This window comes from Euleptes europaea, chromosome 20 (assembly GCF_029931775.1).
Source record: "Euleptes europaea isolate rEulEur1 chromosome 20, rEulEur1.hap1, whole genome shotgun sequence".
Taxonomy (NCBI): domain Eukaryota; kingdom Metazoa; phylum Chordata; class Lepidosauria; order Squamata; family Sphaerodactylidae; genus Euleptes; species Euleptes europaea.
The window spans coordinates 24,160,667-24,180,501 of NC_079331.1; the positions used below are offsets into that span (position 1 = coordinate 24,160,667).

At 56.2% G+C, this 19,835-nt stretch overlaps 1 protein-coding gene across 4 annotated transcripts in view; it reads right to left on the bottom strand.

Annotated features, from left to right (window-relative positions):
• TLE3 (TLE family member 3, transcriptional corepressor) overlaps positions 1-15,922 on the bottom strand; it is a 37,236-nt gene extending 21,314 nt beyond the window's left edge. For all 4 annotated transcript variants that reach the window (XM_056865689.1, XM_056865688.1, XM_056865687.1 and 1 more), the window contains exons 1-5: positions 15,844-15,922; positions 15,603-15,703; positions 14,555-14,618; positions 12,537-12,581; positions 1,267-1,329 (exon numbers count right to left, since the gene is read on the bottom strand). In XM_056865689.1, coding sequence (XP_056721667.1) covers positions 1,267-1,329; positions 12,537-12,581; positions 14,555-14,618; positions 15,603-15,703; positions 15,844-15,867 — 297 coding nt within the window. In that variant the 5' untranslated portion in view covers positions 15,868-15,922. The remainder of the gene's footprint in view (positions 1-1,266; positions 1,330-12,536; positions 12,582-14,554; positions 14,619-15,602; positions 15,704-15,843) is intronic.
• Between the last annotated feature and the right edge of the window lie 3,913 nt (positions 15,923-19,835).

The window sequence follows — 19,835 nt, forward strand, 5'->3', positions numbered from 1 at the left end:
CAACATGCATACTTTCTGGTAAAGGAAATTTCTTTTCACTAAAAGAAATTTGAGCCAGTATGTAACTGCAACGTTGAGGCTTTGCTCATACCCCAAAATACATATCCTCTATTTAACCTTATTAGAAATACTACATTTTTTTTATTAAAAAGGCCAGTACTATGTCAGTTTTATATTCCTTTCCAAAAGTATTACAACAGTAGAAAAGACGGACAAGTTTCCCAAGAACCAGGAGTTCTGTGGCACCTTAAAAGACTAAAACTTTTTCAGTGGCCAGAGTACACAGAATACGATGCACTTGTTTCAGGTGGGCAAACAGCTGAGCGACGGAGTTCCGCCTGGCAAGCAGAAGGCTCCAGAGGAGTTCAGGCACCGGCACATTTTCCGGCATTGTGCAGGGAGTTGGACTAGATGACCCTGGTGGTCCCTTCCAAACTCTATGATTCTATGATCTCCTGGTGAAAGGACCTCTGGGAGCATGCCAGGGGATGCGCTGGGGGTGAGACCCTCCAGCCCGCTGGTGTTCAGAACAGGCGACATGGGGCTGGCTGCCGTCAAGACAAGGCAGCTTCAAGGATGCAAGGCTGTGCTTAGTTACTTGGGAATAAGCCCCCTTAACCCAGCAGGGACTTACTTCTGAGTAACTCTGCAGATGATCAGATGAAACAGGTTGGGAGAAAGTCCTCCCCCCAAAAAAGGACACACGGAAGTCTAGGAGTCGTTTTGAAATCCCTCGCAAAACTTCCACTGTCCCAAACTGCCCGCTGCAAAACTCAAACCCCAGAGGGGTGTGTTCAGTTCCTGGGAGCCACGGACCGGACCTACGGACGTCCACCTGGCTGGCACGAAAGCAAGACAGACAGCAGATGCCGGACAGGGCAGTGGCCCCCAACCCCTCGGGAGCCCCCCAAGAGGGACCAGACGCTCTCCAGCACCCACACCCTCTGCCCTCGGGCACCTGAAGCTGCCTGGCACTGAATCAGGAACCACTGCCTGTCCCTTTGAGCTCCAGCTGGGAAACTGGCTGAAGCCAACCTGTCCTTGGTCCCCAGACTCAAATCTAGCTGCTCTTTCCAGGTAAGCACAGTGCACGGCTTGTGGGGGGCAGGTGCAATCTCTTTCAAGTCCACCTGCCTCAAAAACCAACTGAAGCAGGATTTCCTGGAGTCAGTGTTTATCTCTGTGCAGACACGAAGCCCTGGCACAGCGCCATGCTTCCCCTTCGCCCACCACCAACAGTTACACGACAGCCAAAGTGACTCTTACCTCTTGCGAGAGAAAAGGCATAATCTGGGCGAGAATCGTGTTCAGCCTTTTAGCAATCTCTGTCTAGAAGGGAGAAAAGAAAGAGAGGCCGTTCAGCACCACTCACAGCAGCACAACAAGGCAGAAGACCCACAGAGAACCAGGATGCGGCCCAGAAGGCAGGGCAAGCAGCCTCCTCACTAGGAGACCTGGCAAAGGCTGCAACCTGGAGCCAAAGGAGAGACAACAACCCCCCCCCCCATCCCACAGGCTAGCGGTGATAAAGGAGACAATGAAAGGTCTCCTTTATGGGTAGCAAGGTAGAAGACAGAGCCAGGATACAGGATGGTCTTGACAGGCTGGGGAATTGGGCTAAAACTAATAAACTGCATTTCAACAGAAATAAATGTAACGTTCTGCATGTAGGTAGGAAAAATCAAACGCATAATTATAGGATGTGGGAGGCTTGTCTTGGCAGTAGTGGGTGTGAAAAGGATCTTGGGGTCTTAGTATACCAAACACTGAACATGAGTCAGCAGTGTGATGCAGTAGTAGCTAAAAAGGCAAATGCGATCTTGGGCTGTATCAACAGAAGTAGTGTCCAGATCACACAAAGTGATGGTATCGCTTTACTCTGCTCTGGTTAGACCCCACCTAGAGTACTGTGTTCAGTTTTGGGCACCACAATTTAAGAAGGATGTAGACAAGCTGGAACGTGTCCAGAGGAGGGCAACAAAGATGGTGAGGGTTCTGGAGACCAAGTCCTATGAGGAAAGGTTGAAGGAGCTGGGTATGTTTAGCCTGGAGAGGAGAAGACAGAGGCGATATGATAACCATCTTCAAGTATTTGAAGGGCTGTCATAGAGAGGATGGCGCCGAGTTGTTTTGTTGCCCCAGAAGGTTGGACCAGAACCAATGGGTTGAAATTAAATCAAAAGAGTTTCCATCTAGACGTTAGAAAGAATTTTCTAACAGTTAGAGAGGTTCCTCTGTCAGCAATGCTGATTCTATGACCGTAGGCAGATCATGAGAGGGAGGGCATCCTGGCTATCTACTGAGCATGGAGTAGGGGTCACTGGGGGTGTGGGGAGGGAAGTAGTTGTGAATTTCCTGCATTGTGCAGGGGGTTGGACTAGATGACCTTGGTGGTCCCTTCCAACTCTATGATTCTAAGGTGGGATAAAAATGTGATCAAGAAATTCGGCAAATGTCTTTAAGATCATCACAGGCATATTTGATGGTGACATCAAGACTCAGGACTACTTCTTGAACTCAAACTGGAATGGTCAGTAAATATTGGGTATGGCTACTCTCTACACTCAGGCGGGGGTCCGTGTGCATCTTAAAGAAGCCCCTGCAACCAGAGAAGAAGGGGAAAGGATCTCATGGAAGGGCCCCCACAAGGCAGCTCAGTGGCAGAGCACAATTCCCGGCATCTCCAGTTTAAAAAATAAAATCGCTGGGTGGAGGTCCTGGAGAAACCTCTCAAGGTCTGGAGGGGGGCGTCATGCCAGAGGGACGGGCAGCCTAAGATTCTCGCATCAACAAATGTCACTCCACACAGGGCTGTTCTGGGCCTTCACACAACTGGATAAGTACAAGAATTATATTTTACAAAAGAAAGCCAAGTTTCAAACTTCCAGGGCTCCCCCAATGAAACTGGAAATCCACGGCCGATGCCTGGTGAAGTTCCCAGAGCCACAATTTCAGCAGCTCAGGCCCTTGACACCCAGGGGGGGGGGGGGTTGCACCCAGCTACGGATGCAAAATACCCAACTGGGCACCATTTACTCAGGATACAGCCTGCATTGTCTTCATGAGGAACACACAGCCCCTGAGAGCTTCTATTTGCCTGTCCCTGGTAAAGGCAGCTGTTAAAACAATTCGGTGTTCCAACTTCCACAATGTCCAGTCCTCAGAAAGGAGGGCCAGGAACAAGAGTAACAATGGAGGAAGGTCAAAACCACACGCTGGAACGGGACCAAATGCCCCCCCCCCATGCACAAGCGAGCGGGTCAGGATACATTTCTCTCCCCAGCCATGCGTCTGGCCTCTTTGGCAAGCGCTTGCTTTTCCAGTGAAAAACTCAAGAAAATGCTCCTAAGTGCCACCTTGCCAGGCTTGAATGGGAAAAGAGACCAGGAGCAACAACCTCATGCCAAAAAGGGCTCCGGGCTCTGAAAGCGATGCAGAACCCCTCCCGCAGGAGGACAGTAACGGCAGAAAACCCGATGCATCACTGCAGGACAATGTTTCTGGCTGCGGGGCCGAGAGTTGCCGACCCCCAGTCAGCCCCGGCTTGAAGACAGGCCAGTCTGGCCTCTCCGCCGGCCTCTTCCTCTTTATTTACTTAATTTATACCCCGACTTTCTCCCCAATGGGGACTCCCTTCCAATTTATCCTCGCAGCAACCTTGCCTTGCCAGAGTGAGGATTCGAACTTGGCTCTCCCTAGTCCAGCACTTTGACCTCTACACCACACTGGCGCAACAAAGGGCAGGGCAAACTGGAGAGACGATCAGGTCCTGATCCAAATGGACAGGCAATCCTCTCCCTCCGCCCACCCCCAAGGAGCCTGATAAGAAGCGATTCTGGGCCGGGGTCCTTGCCCCAAGAAGCGCGCTCAAAAGCTTTGTAGGGTTTTTGATACACACCACCGTCAGATTTGAAATCTCAAAAATCTGCAGCCTCTCCCACCCTTCAAGGCAGCAAAGCGCAGACCCAAAAGGCGAGCACACAACATCAAAACGCACAGCGGAACAATAAAACCGGAAGCCAGGGCAGAAAGGCGAAGCTAACAGCCCCCCCCCCAGGGGGCTGCCCCCACCCCGCAGCCTGAGCTCCCAGCAGCCCCCTGGCTTCTGACCGAGGATTCTTGGAAGCCCACCCCCACGTGCGGCTACCTGGGGAGCAAAAGGCCCGGAGGCCAGGCCGGCAAGCTTTAAAAAAAGAAAAATTAAAGCAACACAAAAGCTCCAAGTCACTCACAACCCAGCACAACGCAGGGCAACGAGATTCCCCCCCCCGCCCCCCCCCCGGTGCAGCAACAAAGGCCTTAGCTAGTTCAACAGCCAACTCAACAACCCACTTGAAAACCATTTGTTCATGTTATCAAATCTGGGAAATAAAAAAAATTCAAAAATCTCTTCTTCCCTCCTGGTGAAGCTTTAACAAAGGTCTGGTTGTCTCACGGGGAAGAGAGCCTCCAGCCCCTTAAAGGAACATGGCCCCATTCATCACAGCAAGACCCCCCCCCCAGCACCAACCACCCTCTAATTCATCGTCCTCCAGTTTCCATGGCAACCCAACCACCTAATCCCCATTAGAACAATATGCAAATTGCTCCTTAGCCAGACCGCAACTGGCTGTAAAATCATATTACCCACGGCGCCCCCCCCCCATCAGGGCCGCCAATCAGACTGGCTCTGCAAATCAACCCCAGATAAAAACCCGCAGGCAGACGAGTCCCAGGCTGGGGAAGGGGCCGAGGAGGCGAAAGAGGAGCCGGCCGAGACCCCCGGCCAGTCCGGCCTCAGGCAGGCGGGCCAGGCTGCCTCCCAGAGACCAGGTCACCCGTGGTCCAAAGGTCCAAAGCCGCGTGGACTTTGGGCACAATTCACTGGCCTGCTTCAGTGGGTCTGGACCCCACATCCCCTGGGGGACATCAGCCAGCTCTGACCTCAAGGAGGAAGGGGCAGAGACCGCCCAAGCTCGTCCTGCAAGAGGCCAAAGTCCCTGGGCATTAAGAGGAATGAGCGACAGGCGGCCACCTTGGCCTGTTGGCAGAGTATGCGAAGTACGCAGAGAAGGGTCAGACTCACTGATTAAAGATAAAGTTGCTTTTATTGAGGGAACTACATTTTGGGATAGGAAAGCTGAGAGACCAGAGCCTCTAGCTGTCTAACCAGCTAAGGAGGGAGAGAGAAGGCAGAATGACTTCCGAGAAGGAGGAGGAAATTGTCCCCTAAGAATATCAGTCTAAGGACAGACAAGAGGTGTGAAAAAAGGGTGGAATGGTCTCTACCCTTACAGCCCTAACTAGCTGACCACCTGCCCACCCCCTGCTGGATCTTCTTCTCCGTTCCTTGGCACGCTAGACATTGCAACCCTTCCAACATGGCCTGCCCCCCTCAACAGGCACCTGGGTTACTAGGCATTTAAAAGACAGGCAGTGCCCGTGCCCAGGCTGCTATGTGACAAAATGCCCACTCCGGCTATCTCTCTCCGCCTGCTGAGCCGCGTAGGGGCAGCCTAGCTTCAGCAAGACTCTGGCTGTGCGCAAATCCACATCGGCAAGTTCTTTTGCCTCACCGGTGCCACGTTTCCATCAGGCTTCTGGAGCCCAGCCAAGCATGGGGGTCACTGGGGAGAGAAGTCACTCAGCAGCTGGCTGCTCTCAACGGCAGCACACACGCCCACACTTCTGTACAGAGAAATGTGGGGCAAACCCCGTGCACAGGAGCAAAATGCAGCCCCAAGAGACACCAATGGCTGCCACTTGAAAAATGCTCCAGCTATGTAAGCCGGCGCCTGCCGCAAGGGCCAAGGCTCTCCTGCTGCATTACAGCTGTCAGGCACCCCCCACCCCGGCCACAGCCGTGCTCAGCAACATTCGCAGGCAGAGAACTTTGGGGGGTTAGGGATCCAGTGCTGAAGAAGAGCAAAGTTCGAGTCCAGGAGCACCTTAAAGGCCAACAAACCTTCCAGGGAAACCTTGCTCTTGCAACCCACCCCTCCCTCACTGCCTGCTCCGCTTTTACCTCCCTGGCCCCTGGAAACCCTGCTGGTCTCTGAGCTGCTCCTGGACTCAGATTTTGCTCTTCCCCTGCAGACCCCCACAGCCCCCCCCCCCCAAGACGCTTTCTAAAGTCTCACAGAGACGAGCATTCTTGCAGAGGAGCAAAAGAAGGTCTGTTCCTTCGTACCACATGGTATGAAGCAGCTCCCAAAGGGCCAGAGACAGATGCCACCCGGAGGTTTCATGTCCCAGCTCTCGGGCCCACGGGGGCACAATCCAGACAGGGACCACGGTGCAGGGGGGCTTAAGCCTTCCCCTCACACCGTTGCCCTGAACTGAAATGGCCCTAAGGTGCCACTGCTGGCCCCACGGTTAAATGGGGCGCCTGCCCTAAAGCAGCATTTCGGTTGGGAAAAACTATTGGGAGAGCCTTGGCTCCCCCCCCCGAAAACCCTCGGCCACCACCTCAGCTGGACTCCCAGGCCGAGATGACAGGATTGCACCCAGGGACCACCTACCCTGGCACGCCAGTTTGTATTTATTTGGGTTCTCCCTTTTTTGCAGGCCCAGGTAGGCAGGGGAACAAGGGACTTCACTGAGCCGTCACGCAAGGCAGGAGGGGGTGCATTGGCTTCGACGTGCCCCGTGTGGTGCAAAGGAACCAAACTTCTTCCGCTCCTCCTTTGCAATGATGCGTGTTTCTGTAAGCCTTGAGGAATTCTGCCCCCCATTCCTTTCTCCAGTCATGGGGAAAGGCGTCTTCTGCTGCGGCTGCTGAATATTCCCCTCCACAGCAAGCCTTAAAAGGCTGGGGGAGGGAAATCAGGCCAGCTACCCAAGTGCTCCGAGCATTTGTTGAAAGCAGAATATTGTCTCTGCGTGCAGATGAAAATAAGGTCCTTGAGCATCGGCAGCTCCCACTCGGGGAGACGATTAGGGGCACTTCCAGCTGTCTAGCACTCCGTCAAGGGCTCTCTTCAGCCAGACTCTCAACGGCATGTTGAAAGCTATTTGCGGCTGCAAATCGTTATTAGTGAGACTGGAGTGCGCTGCCAATGAGAATGAGACGCAGGGCGGGGTGCCCGTGTGGCCGCAACCCGTTATTACGGATTTACCAACAGCGCAAGGCAAACAGGGCCGGTTCCTGAGATTAAAAAACTAAGAACGCCCAGCCAGACAATTCCAGAGATACGGGGAGCCGTGGAAAGGCGGGCTTCTGGCCGTCTCCGAAGGGTGTGAGCCACCATCTCCAGCGGGAGCATCTCAGGCATGGGCCAAGGGCTCCCTGGTGGGTTCCTGAAGAGGGTCTCCTGAAAGTGCATTGTGATCCTGGAGGCAGAGCAATTGAAAAGAGACTCCAGCGTCTCCCCAGCAAGGAATCCTTCCAGGGTGGCCACGAAAATCTTGACTTCACCCACCGCTGCTTTCTCAGAAGCTTCATCTGCTGCCACAATTCCCGCTGCCCGGCCAACGTCTAGAAGAAAGTCCTTCCTTGGGAGCCTTGGCGATCCGAGCCTCACCGAATCAAAGGCCCAAGGGTTTTGGGTCACTCCGCCTGTATGGAACCACTTGGGAGACTCCCTGTCCTGTGTACGATCTTCGCGCTGCTCTCACAGGACTGTGCTGAATCGACCAAACCCCTGGAGCCGGGTAGTCTCGGACCTCGCGCTCCAGCCCAGCCAGCCGAGGACCAGCCAGCGCCCAGGAGGGGGCTGAGCCATCGGGAGGGCTCTCCGCCAGGCAACATAAATCCCTTTTGGAAACTGTGCAAAAGACGAGCTGTGCTGATCATCCTGAGCAAGGACTGGCAAGGATTTCTTTCTGGAACCTCATACGACTTTGCCATAGCAGAGCACTAACCTGCCACAGCAGCCCCAAGATGGCTCCATGCGCTTCATGTGCTTAAGGGCAAAAGACCACCAGCAAGCCCAATTTGGCGGGTGCAAAAGGGTATGCGCCTTCCAAGATTGCGTGCGGGGACTGTGGACAGGGCAGAAACACCAAGCACTCACACCGCCATGAGCGGCCCAGGAGGGAAAATTTCACAAGCAGGGAAGGAAGGAGAGAGGGTGGGGAAGCCCCTTGTCTTCCAAGAAGGCCTTTGCAGAGTTCCTTCGACCAGCTCCTATGTTTAAAAAGGCAGCACATATGAATGGCGACGGCCATGGCTGGAACCTGTTAAACCCCCCCCCATTGAGCTCTCTTATATGTGAGAGTCAAACACCAAGAGCAGGAAGCAGCAACTAAGCACAGCTTCCCCCCCTCCTCACACACTGAGCCATTCTCAGTGATACGGGGGGGGGGGGTCTACCACCTGCCTTTGAGCTTCACAGTGTGGAGTCCATTCTTAGAGCGTGCGTTGAAGTAAAGATGCAAATGAGCCCTTATTTGTGTGTCCACAAGAGAGCTCTGCACACACAGCCTTCCTCACAGGCATGTCGCTTCTGTAAACATTCGTTGGGGGGGGGGGGAAGCAAGCAGGCCACTGGCGACTGCTGCTGCATTCTGCTGGCTGGACTCAGGCCAAACTGCCCCCAACCCAAGAGTGCTATCAGGTCTTGCGCTCATCAATGCCACAACATTTGCACAACGTTTCCCTGCCTCCTGCGCTCCTTCCTATTCTGCCCGCTCCCTTCCGGCCTCGGACACCTGCAGGCGCAATGGACGGCCGCCTCGCCCTGCAAAAGCCCTCTCCCACGGTCAAGCACAGACAAAAGCACCCTGCCTGCCCCCAGGGTGCGGGGCCAGGCCCTCCAAGCAGAGCAAGACCCTTTGCAGCCACTTCAGCCAACTTATCACTCTGCTCCTGCTCTCCCCGCCCCACCTTCCGAGGTCTTGGGATGTAATTCCAGAATTCACACACCAACACCTGTTGAACTGAGGCCAGGATGAGCACCAGATTAAGAGAACATCCTGAGCAACCACCACATGCAACAGGACGAAGGCTGGGGGGGGGGGAGAGGAGGAAGTGCCGTCAAGTCGCTGTTGACTTGTGGTGAACCTGCAGGGTTTTCGAGGCAAGAGATGAGCGGAGATGGTTTGTCTTTGCCGGTCTGCCTCTGCGTAGCAACCCTGGCACTTCCTTGCTGGTTTCCCATCCAAGTGCTAACCAGGGCTGACGCTGCTTAGCTTGCGACATCAGACAAGATCAGGCTAGCCTGGCCCATCCAGGTCAAGGCAAGAAACAAGCAGAGGTGGTTTGCCATTGCCTGCCTCTGCATAGGGACCCTGGACTTCCTCAGTGGTCTCCCGTCTAAGGACTAACCAGGCTGTACCCTGCTTGGCTTCCAAGATTTGACGTGATCAGGCTAGCCTGGGTCACCCAGGACAGAGACAAACAGAGGTGGTTTGCCACTGCCTGCCTCTGCGTAGCCACCCTAGACTTCCCTGGTGGCCTCCCATCCAAGTACTGACCAGGGCAGACCCTGCTTAGCTTCCAAGATTGAATGAGATCAGACTAGCTTAGGATATCCAGCATTAAAATTAGGGACCCCAAAACAGGAATAAGCCCACAGGTTTAATGGGATGTCTGGAAGCTTTCACAGCCCTGCTTTTACAAGAGTCTAAAAACAACCTTTCAAGCAGTCCCTATCCATCAAAATGCATAACTGCCTGCCAAGAAAAGGCGCAGCAAAGAACAATTAAGTGATTCTCTGAAGTTCAGTCGAAACAGAGCAGCCTTAATCTTCAAAACACCAGCAATGAGTCAGCCCTGCGGACGTCCAAGGGTGCCACCGCCGAAAGGGCCCTGTTTCAAGCAAGTGCCACTGTCACTTCCAGCTAAGGAGCAGCTCCAAACCCCAAAGCCAGCCGGGCCTGCCATCGCCACACACACACGCTGCCCCGGGATCAAGCACAACGGTGGATCCCAAGCACAAAACTCAACTGACGGCCGTGGAACTCGGCACGGAGGCAGCGGGCCCACAGGCTTCTGGCCAGAACGTCTACAAAACGCAGAAGCGAGCGGAGGACAGATGGCAGGCAGCTCCTTGGCACTATTCTGCTGAGACACCTTCGCCTGAATCATCCCGCCATCAGCAATAACATGCTGGCAGAACCTGAACTGTTTCAGAACAGTAAAGTATTCCCAGAATTCTCAACATACATTCAATGCATTTTAAAACAAAATCCACCTGAGTACCAGCTTCCTGCTGGCGGTCCCCGCATTTCTGAAAAACCTTCTCCCATTCTAGATTTGAGGCCGGTAGGACCGTTGAGACCCACAAGATTTCCAGGGGTTGAGCTTCTGAGGGTCAACTCAAAGAGTCCTTCGTCAGCTCGAAAGCTCATCCCCCGAAAATCTTGTTGGCCCCACAGGGACTCCTGGACTCAAATCGAGCTCTTCTACTGCAGACCAACACAGCCGCCCCCCTCAGACTATCTTCCCCCACTCTGTGTCTCCTTCACACGCAACTCCCCAATTTGGGCAACCTTTATATTCACGGCCTCGACTGCAGGGGGCCCTACACAAAAGCAGAGGTAGGTGGTTAATGATTGTCAGCCCCACTACCCTCTCTACATTCACCCCACACACTCCCCATCAAACTAAATCCCCCCACCAAGGAAAGCCCCCAAACATTCACATTAAATAAGTGCAGCTGGACTCAAATCTCACTCTCTTACCGAAGCTAAAACACACCCCAGCAAATAAATGGAAACAGGACGTCCGATCCAGCCGAGGCCCCGTTTAGCTGTGCAGACAGAGATGCGCATATTCAATCAAGAGGATCCCCTCTCTCCTCCACAACCACTATCTTCTGGCTGGCAAGATTCACTCATTCATTCATGGGTGGCCCCAAGAGCAGGGGTGTGTGCGTTTCAGGGGGGTACTGCTGCAACACAACAAGCCCTTGTGCAGACTTCTGCGACGGGCGGGGGGAGGGGGCGAACTGCTCCGAAAAACACCAGCAAGCAGCTGAGCGCAACTAATCAGGCCTGATCTCAACAGCAACTCCATTCCTTGAAGTTTTACCATCACGCGCCCAAGCCGGAGGCTCCGTAGGTTTCGGCTTATCGAGGGAGACATCGGCATTCTCAAACAGCTCTGCTTGTTTTCGCCCCTGGGCTGGGGGGAGAGCAGAGCCCGAGTTGCCAGACACACAAGCAGGCAGAGCGGCTGCTGGCATTCCTGGGAAGGGGAGATTTAACCCCTGGCAAGCCCCCTCAGAGAAGGGGGCTCAGCCCCATGGCGCTGGCACACGAGAAGACAACCCGTAGGTTTCGGCTTATCCAGCGGAGATTGCAATGGCACTTTCTACCGGCCCTGGTAAACGAGCTGGACCACAAGGAGATCCATGCTTACTGTGTCCGGGAGTGCATTTTTTAACACCCAATAGGCACAGGACAGAGCGTTTTGCCTGGTTTGGCCCTAAGCAGCCAAGCAGACTTACTGGTCCCCCCCTCCCTTGTTCACCATTACCATGCGGCAACCCCCCCTTTTCTGTCTCTGACCACGCGTCTCCTTTGAAGGAAGAGACACGGACTCTAACGTGGACTTTTGAGTTCGCACAGTCCCCTTTTGCCTTGGTATTAGGCCACAGTGTTTAGAGCTTCCTTCCAGGGCAGACGGTTCTCAAACAGATGTAAGCGACCCTAGAAACCGGTCTTCTTGCAGGAACACTGCTTCCTGGCCAGCTTTCTGAGAGTGAAGCCCAACTTATTTTCAAAAACGAAGGTGCTGAAGCCCCTGAGTTACAGCAGCTCCCTTGTGCCGAGTCCCTGTGCCAAACTGCCAGCATGAAACTTGCGCGTGCCCGGGGGTTCTTCCAACCCCGGGTTCACCGAGATGACATCACGGGTCACAGCAGAACTGGTGCGGCAAGCTCACCCACTCTGCAGAGGGAACGAGGGTGGTGACGGAGCAAAAGGAAACTACACACCGCCAGGGTTCACTCGAAAACTCAAGCATGATGGGTTCCTGCACACAGCTTCCACGGGTCAAAAGACACAACACGGTGCTGCCAGAATCAAGCCAAAAGAAAAGCCATCTAAAGTGTCAAAACTAAGGCTCTGTGTGCCCTGTTTATTTATGACAGCTTACATCCTCCTCTCCATCATTCTCCATTTTACCTGCACAACACCCCTGCAAGGTAGGCCAGGCTGAAAGGGTGTGACTTGCTCAAGGTCATCCAGCAAGTTTCCATGACAGGAGTAGTGGTTTGAACCCGGAACTCCTAGATTCTAGTCCCGTGCTCTAACCACTGCCCCATGCTGGCTCTCGTTTCTACTTAATACACACCCAGTCCCAAACTCTGTCATTTTACTACTTCTGAATTCAAATATTTTACCACACTAGCTCAAACACCACAGCAAAGGATACAGTTCCAACACAGTAACAACAAAAAAAATACAGGAATACCTAAATCATAAATAAAATGTCCAAAGATTAAAATAACACTTCTGAATTCAGCACAACAGGAAAAGTGTCCTTCAGAGTGTGGAAATCAAGACACATTTCCATTCCTGTTAACAGACTTTTAAACAAACAGTTCTGGAGAATCCACTGGGAAGAAGCAGACGGACTTGGCCGCGTGTATTAAAATGAAGACACTCACCTGCTTGTGCATTTCTATGTTCAAGCCATAAGACATTTCATAGTACTGAAAAATAAAAGCAAGCAAAAGTTCTTTGTTAGTCATACATAAAAGACGTGGAAACCCCTGCGCCACCCCCCACCCCGTGTCTAGCTTCAACACGAAGGCGCACAAGATCTGGGCTCTTAATAGCTTCCCATTAACGGCCAGAGAAAGAACAACCCTGGAGTTGCAGCCAGCGGCTGCCCGCCCGGCTTGACGGAGATTTCTTTAACGAGATGATGGCGCTTGGACACCCGCCCTCCCCAAAGCTCCTTAGGCGAGCTGGATAAGACCCGGGAGATAAACAGCCAGTAGCAGAGGGTCTGGCAAGGTCACCCCCTCCCCCAATAGCTCAGGGGCCTACTGAGCCGTACACACAGAATGAGCTTCAAACAGCAAGTCTGTACTCAAGATGCGAGTTCAAGACCTATTGCCCGCCGCCACTGAGTTCGGATTAAAGGGACAGTTTCACTTCACGCATTAATTATGAGTTACAGGGCTGCTCAGATCTCTGCTCAGCCAGGACTTCGCTGGCGACCTACCCCAACCACTCTGAATTCAAGGGCAACATACTTGCAGGGCAGATATCCAGAGACTGAAGGCAGATGTCTCATGCTTCCAAGCCACACCCGTGTCAACTGCCCTTATGTCTCAATCCTATGCACCCCTACCTGGGAGAAAGCCCCAAATTGGGGGGGGGGCAGCTTCCCACTTCCAGACTGCACAGGCCTCAAGGAGGGCTTGAAAAATAGACTCTCCTGCAGCCAAACCAAAGATACTCACAAAGCCTGAGTTCCAAACCCAAAAAGATATTCCCTGCTCCATTTCAGGACAGGAGACTCAGCGAGGACCACCCAGCCCCAAGCATCCCCGGCCCTAAAAAAGTGGAGGATCTGGGGATGGGGGGCATCACACAGTGTTTGGGTGTCACGAAACAGCAGAGGCTCCAAACAAGGAGGCTGTTTGGAGGGAGATTCCTGTCTTGGCTGCCCTCAGCCACAACCCACATGTTTAGGGCCTCCAAAAGCAGAGGAGGAAGATCAGCGCCCGGCAAAAAAAATAAGGGGTGTGTGTGCTGAAAACCCTTTTAACTTGGCGCACCCGGCCCTGTTCTCACCCGGCTGGCATCACTAGAACAACAAGCCCTGGAGTGCCCGGGGCAGTGATGGAACAGCCAGAACCACAGAACAGGGATTCTTGCCAAGAGCCACTGGGGCGATGTGGGCAAAGACCACACGCCACCACGGTGATTAAGCCTTTATACAACCACCAGGCCTCAATTCCCACCAGGGATGTTCCACAGGCTACAGCAGGCCTGAATTAACTCTTGCACTGCAGACTCTCCGGAGCAACTCCCACCCAGACACTGGGCGTTTCCCCAGAAAGAAAAGTTTGCATCCAGGAAGGGCTCAGTAAAGAAAACGTGTTCTTGCACTTTATGTCAACATGGAAACTGTGGGTGTTCCCCAGACACTCAAAGCCCAGCGCACGGCAAATTGTCTAGGAGACCAAAGGCTCAGAGCCACAGAACATCCAAGGACCAGGCAAGAGAGAATGTGCAGGAGTGGGGGTATCTCACAGCACCCAGCCCCAATAAAAGTCCCTAAAGGGAAGCAGTAACTTTGGCCATGCCCCCACCCTCCAACGGGTTTTCCAGCTGCATGATTTTACAGGCCCGTTCAGAGGTCACCATAAGGGGATCTTTTTGGCTAGCAAGAGATAAGACCCTGGGGCACCCACAGGCAGCAAAAACAAGACCACCCGGACCACAGAGCCACCGGGAGCAGAGCAGATAAGAGTCCACCAGCCACCGCCAGGCCCCCTCCCCACTCAAGCCGGCCTCAGGGTGTATCTCCAAAGCACTTTGCAGGCGCCAGGTAGTTCAGGCCCTTTCCTCCACGCCGCAAACACCCCCTCGCAACCCACTCTGCCCCCCCCCGCCTCCCAAAACTGGTAGGCTCCGTAAAGCAAGCATGCAGGCTGTGCAAGTCTCTTACCATAACGTAATGGCGCTGCATTTCTGTCTTTTCGTTAGCAAGCTTATCGTATTCCACTTTAAGACTAAAAGGAAAAGAGTACAAATTAGAGATCACAGATGCTCTAAGCACACACGCACTGCAATTAGTTGTGTGGGGTGGGGAAATAAACTGTTCCAGCCTTCCCCTTTGAATTCATATATGTATTATTTTCTTGGCTGGGGGGGGAGAGAAGATTTCTGCACGTGCTCAAAGGCCCTGACTCTCCACCCATTTGATGCTGATTCAGAACAGGTTCTGGGATTAAGGGCCTAGGGAGAAGTGACTGAAATTAAGCCCTCCTCGTTAGGAGAGACGAGATTTCACTCACTAGATTGTCAAACGTCTCAGGATTCCCAGTGACACCCTGCAATTTGTTCCAGCCAAAAGAGAACAACCCAGCCATTCGCTCACCGAGTCAGAGAACTCATTTCACAACAAGGGTGATCCTCCGTGGAAAAACAACAACAGCCCTTCCTTCACTTCCCCCATAATGTACTGCCGGGGCAATCTAGACCGTGGAGGGAGTTTCTGCAAATGGCTCAGAATATAACCCGGAGAAGTCTTTGGAAAACGTTAGCAAGATCACGGATCCTGGGAAAATTATCGCCCACCGCCGTGAGTTCTCTGAGCATGCACAGAGTGCTGCAACATGGCCGAGGCCTGCCACCGGGGAAGGCTCTGAACGCTTCTGCGCATTTCATGTTCCTTTGGTGCATCCCTGAAACCGATGGGATTGACTCCCCAGGAAACACGGCTGGGGGCGGCCCCCAATTACTGGAAGGCGTCTGCTACCGAACTAAAGAGCTGAGCGAGCAAAGGGAGAGCGGGGGGGGGGGCAGCAGCTACCAGATCAAAGTCGGCTTCCTCGGTTGAAAAAGGGGGGGGGCGGCGGTTCCGGCTGGAGGAGCTGCAGAAGCCCCCACTGGAGAACCAAGTGCCCCCCCGAAAGAACAAAAGCCGCCGCCGCCGCGTGCAGCCGCCCCCCCCGCCCCCCCATCGCGCGCAGGGCGAGGCCGGGGCTCTTTACCTGTGGTACTGCGCCTGCAAGAACTGGAACTCGTCTTTGATGCGGTCGCAGGATTCGGCCACCGTGAACTTGAAGCCGGGCTGGCCGGGCTGGTGGGGTGCCTGCGGGGGGGGGGGGAAGGAGGAAAAGGAGCCCCTTCAAGCAGCCGCCCCAAGAGCCCCCCCAGCAAAGCGGGCTACCCCCCTCCCACCCCCAGGGGGGGCTCCCTCCCCCCCCAGCCCGGAGTGCGGCTGCCACTCACCGGGTGCCGCCCTTGGGGATACATGGCCGGGCCCCTCCCCGGCCGGGACAAAGGCGGCCAGCCGCGCAGCGCCTCCTTCAGCAGCAGCGGCGGCGGCGGCGGCTCCCGGCCGCCCCGCGACCCTCCTCCTCCTGCTCCTCCTGCTGCTCCCGGTGCGTCGGCGTCGTCGGGGCTGCCGGCGGGTGGGCGGCAGGCGGTGGGGGGCGAGCCCGCCCGGGCATCCTACAGCCCCCGCCTGCCCCGGAGCCGCCGGCCGAGCGCCCCCCGCCCCAGCGAGGCCGCCGAGCCCACCCGCCCCAGCCGAGAGCGCCGCGGCCGGGGGGGGGAGGGAGGGGGGGAGAGCGAGGGGGCGGGCGGGCGGTCGGGGACCCCCCCCCTGCCTGCCTGCCTTCCTTCCTTCCCGGGCGGGGGTCGCGGGGGGCGAAGGCGGAGCGGCGGCCGGAGAAGTCAGTCGGCGTCGAGCAGCCGGAGCTCCGAGCAGGGGCGGGGCGGGGCGGGGCGGGGCGGGAGAGCGAGACGAGGGGCGGGGGGAGGCGCCGCGCCTCCGCCAATCGCCGCGCCGCCGCCCCACGTGGGGGCCGAGCCGCTCGCCGGGCCATTGGCCGCCGCGCGGAGGGGGCGGGCGCGTCACGGCGCCACCTGGTGTCGGCCGCCGCGCGGAGGAAAAGCCCCCCCCGGCCGCTTCCGCCGCCCCCCCCTCCCTCCCTCCCCCCCCCTCCCTCCCTCCCCCCCGCGCCGCTTCCTCCCCGGCAGCCCCTCCCCCACCGCCCGAGCGGCCACGCGGGTCCCGCGCGCGAAAGCGGCCGACGCGTGTTCCAAAGGTGTGGGGATGCGGCCTCGTGTTTCCGACACGTGTTCTGGCCACGCACAATTGGGCCGGGGGAGGGAGTGCCCGGCTTGCCCCGTGCGACGGGCCAGGTTGGGCTTGGGCGGCCGTCGGTCGGCGCGACCGCTGCCCCCGCCGGCGTCCTTCCCGGGACCTGCTGCAGCCTCGACGGCAACCCCGGGACGCGGAAGCGCGCGTGCTCGCCCCGGCCCTCCTGACGCCCTTGACACGCGCGAACCCCTTCCGTGTATTGGTTCCAACTCGAGAGAGTGAGCAGCCCGGGTTCGGTCCGCGCCGCCCAGCCTCAGCTCCCCTGTCTGTAAACGGGGACAGCGGGGGGGGGGTTCCCCGTTATTAATGCATCGACCCACGGAGAACCGGGCTGTGCTGCAAGGCCAGCGCGCGGAGGCTCAGGCAGAGACGCCCCGGGCACCCTCCCGGGCGAGCCCACGCAGCCCAAAATGGCCTCCCCGCCCCGCCCCTTTCCGGCAGCCCCACGTGGGGGCCGGCCGTGCAAGGCAGGGGGGCGAGGCCACGCGCGCAAACGCCGTCGGAAAAAGAGCCCCGCTCGGCCAATCGGGGAAGAGCGAAGGGCTCCCTCTGCCTCCATTGGCCACGGCGCGCCGGAGCTGCCACTCCGGCCGGGGAGCTGTCCGTCAAAGCCACGCGGGGCCTCCGCAGCCGGGCGCTGACAAATCGGTGGCTTTTCTCAGGCCGGCGCTGGGGGGCGAATCCCGCTCGGGGGGTGGTGGTGGGGGGGGGGGGCTTAATTAGCTCCGAGTGGCTTCTCCTTCCAGCTCAAACAATCTGTCACGACCATGTGGGGAAAAGGAGCCGCGCAATTGGGGCGGGGGGAGGGGGGGACACCGAAGCAGGGCTAAATATCAATTTGATTTCATGCATCAAAGGGAAACTGGGGGGGGGAACCCCTTGCTTCCCTGGAAGTAATGAAACGCGTCCCTTTAAACGCCGGCAAAGGCAGTCACGTGGTGCGTGTTTGCACCCCCGCCGCTTTCCCCTTCCCCTAAAACGACTCTTTGAAGACAGTCATCAAAGGGTCTTGAACCCGCGTCAAGAAGCCGGGAAGGGGGGGTGCGGGAGAGCCCCTCCGCGATTCCGCATGGGGGGGGTCTTTTGGAAATAAGGCGCGGCGCGGGTGGGGGGGCAGACAGAGGAGTGCCGCCGCCGCCGCTCTTTGTTCCCGCGGATTCCACGCCGGAGACAGGCCACGCCCACATAGCCCCCCCTCCCTTATTAGACGCGTTCGAGCTGTTGACACGCCGTCGAAGGGCGGGGAGCCATTGGCTGCCGCGGAGTCGCGCGGCGATTGGCCGCCGAGCCGGGCGCCGGCCAGTCCGCCCCACGTGGGAGCGGCGGGGGCTGCTGGACGGCGGGGCGCGGCGGGAGGGGAGGGGCCGGGCGGCCCGGCGCTCCCCAGGCCCGGGGGGGGGCGGCGAGGGGAGCCCCCAGCCCAGCCCTCAACACCGGTCCAATGGGCATCACGTGAAATGGCAGCCTGGATGGGCAACCAGGTCTGGCCACTTCCCTTGCCCCGGCTGGCTCCATCTGATCCCATCCCGGGAGCTCAGTAGGGTTGGTCCTGGGTAGAAGTGGGATGGGAGACCCCCCCCCCCCGGGAAGCCCAGGGGCGCCAGGCAGAGGCAGGCCCTGGCAAACCAGCTCTGAACGTCTCTTGCCTTAAAATCCCTTGGAGGCACCATAACTTGGCTTGGGACTTGATGCCGCTTTCCACCACCACCGCTTTCCTGGCCTGCCTCGGAGGGCCCTCTGACGGTCTCGTCAGAGGAAGCTTGGTGCAGTGGTTAAGAGCGGTGGACTCCAATCTGGAGAACTGGGTTTGATTCCCCACTCTTCCACATGAGCGGCAGACTCTGATCCGGGGGAACCGGTTTTGACTCCTCTTCCCTCCACATGAAGCCAGCTGGGAGACCTTGGGCTAGTCACAGTTCTCTTCGAACTCTCTCAGCTCCACTTCACAAGATGCCTGTTGTGGGGAGGGGAAGGGGATTATAAGCTACTTTGAGACTCCTTAAAAGTTAAAAAAAAAAAAAGCAGGTTTTTGCTTGCATGACAGACCACCCAGGAAGTCTATGGCTGCTACGCAGAGGCAGGCAATGGCAAACCACCTCTGACCGTCTCTTGCCTTGAAAACCTTACAGGGTCTCCATAAGTCGGTTGTGACTTGACGGCACTTTCCACCACCCTGGATTGCCCTGGCTAGCCCAATCTTGTTAGATAACTGCTTAGCAGTTGGGAGACCACCAAGGAAGTCCAGGGTCTCGACACAGAGGCAGGCAGCAGCAAACCGCCTCTGATCCTCCCTTACCTTGAAAACCCCATAAGTGGCTGCAGCTTGATGATACTTTGTACCACCATTTTATCCTCACAACACCCCTGTGAGGTAGGCTAGGCTGAGAGTGTGTGAGTGACCCAAGGTCACCCAGCAAGCTTCCATGGCAGAGTGGGAATTCCATCCTGGGTCTCCCCGATCCAAATCCCACAGCCTTAACCACCAAACCCTCCTGGCCCTGTGTTAGCTGAGAGAAAAATGACTCAAGGCATCTGTCTCTCCCTCCAAAAGAATCTCTCCGCTCAGACGAGGCCTCTCCATCATGGCCCTCTGGCTGCAGTGGGAGCTCCTTGGAGGCAGAGGGGGAGCACATACTGGGGGGGGGGGGCTTCAGCAACAGCTGCTGCAAACAAAGGCTGTGCCGACAGGAACGGGAAATGAACGGACTTCGAATGTCAGGCTTAGCCCAAAAGAACTGGTTGAATGTTCTGTAATTCATCGGGGCCTCTTTGTCAACACTGCCCGGTGGGAGGTGATTCGGTGCGCTGCTACCCGGTGGCTCTCTTGAATTATTGCCGTGGTGTGCATTTTGCAGTAATGACACAAGGCGTTTGTTTCATAAGCTCAAGGAACTCTTTTAAGGAACAGTTACAAGAAGAAACATGTTGATTGAGCAGTCTGGTTAACCCATTTGTTCACAGATTATGTTGTTTTTGGTGAAACAGATTTCTAAAGTGGAGCTGTCTTCTGCGCCGAAAGGGTTCATCGCTTGGCCTCGCCAGCCGTCCGCCATTTCCCTCATTTGTTCCAGAAAGGGCCCAAGGTTGGGAATTGCATCCGGTAGGGCAGAATGAG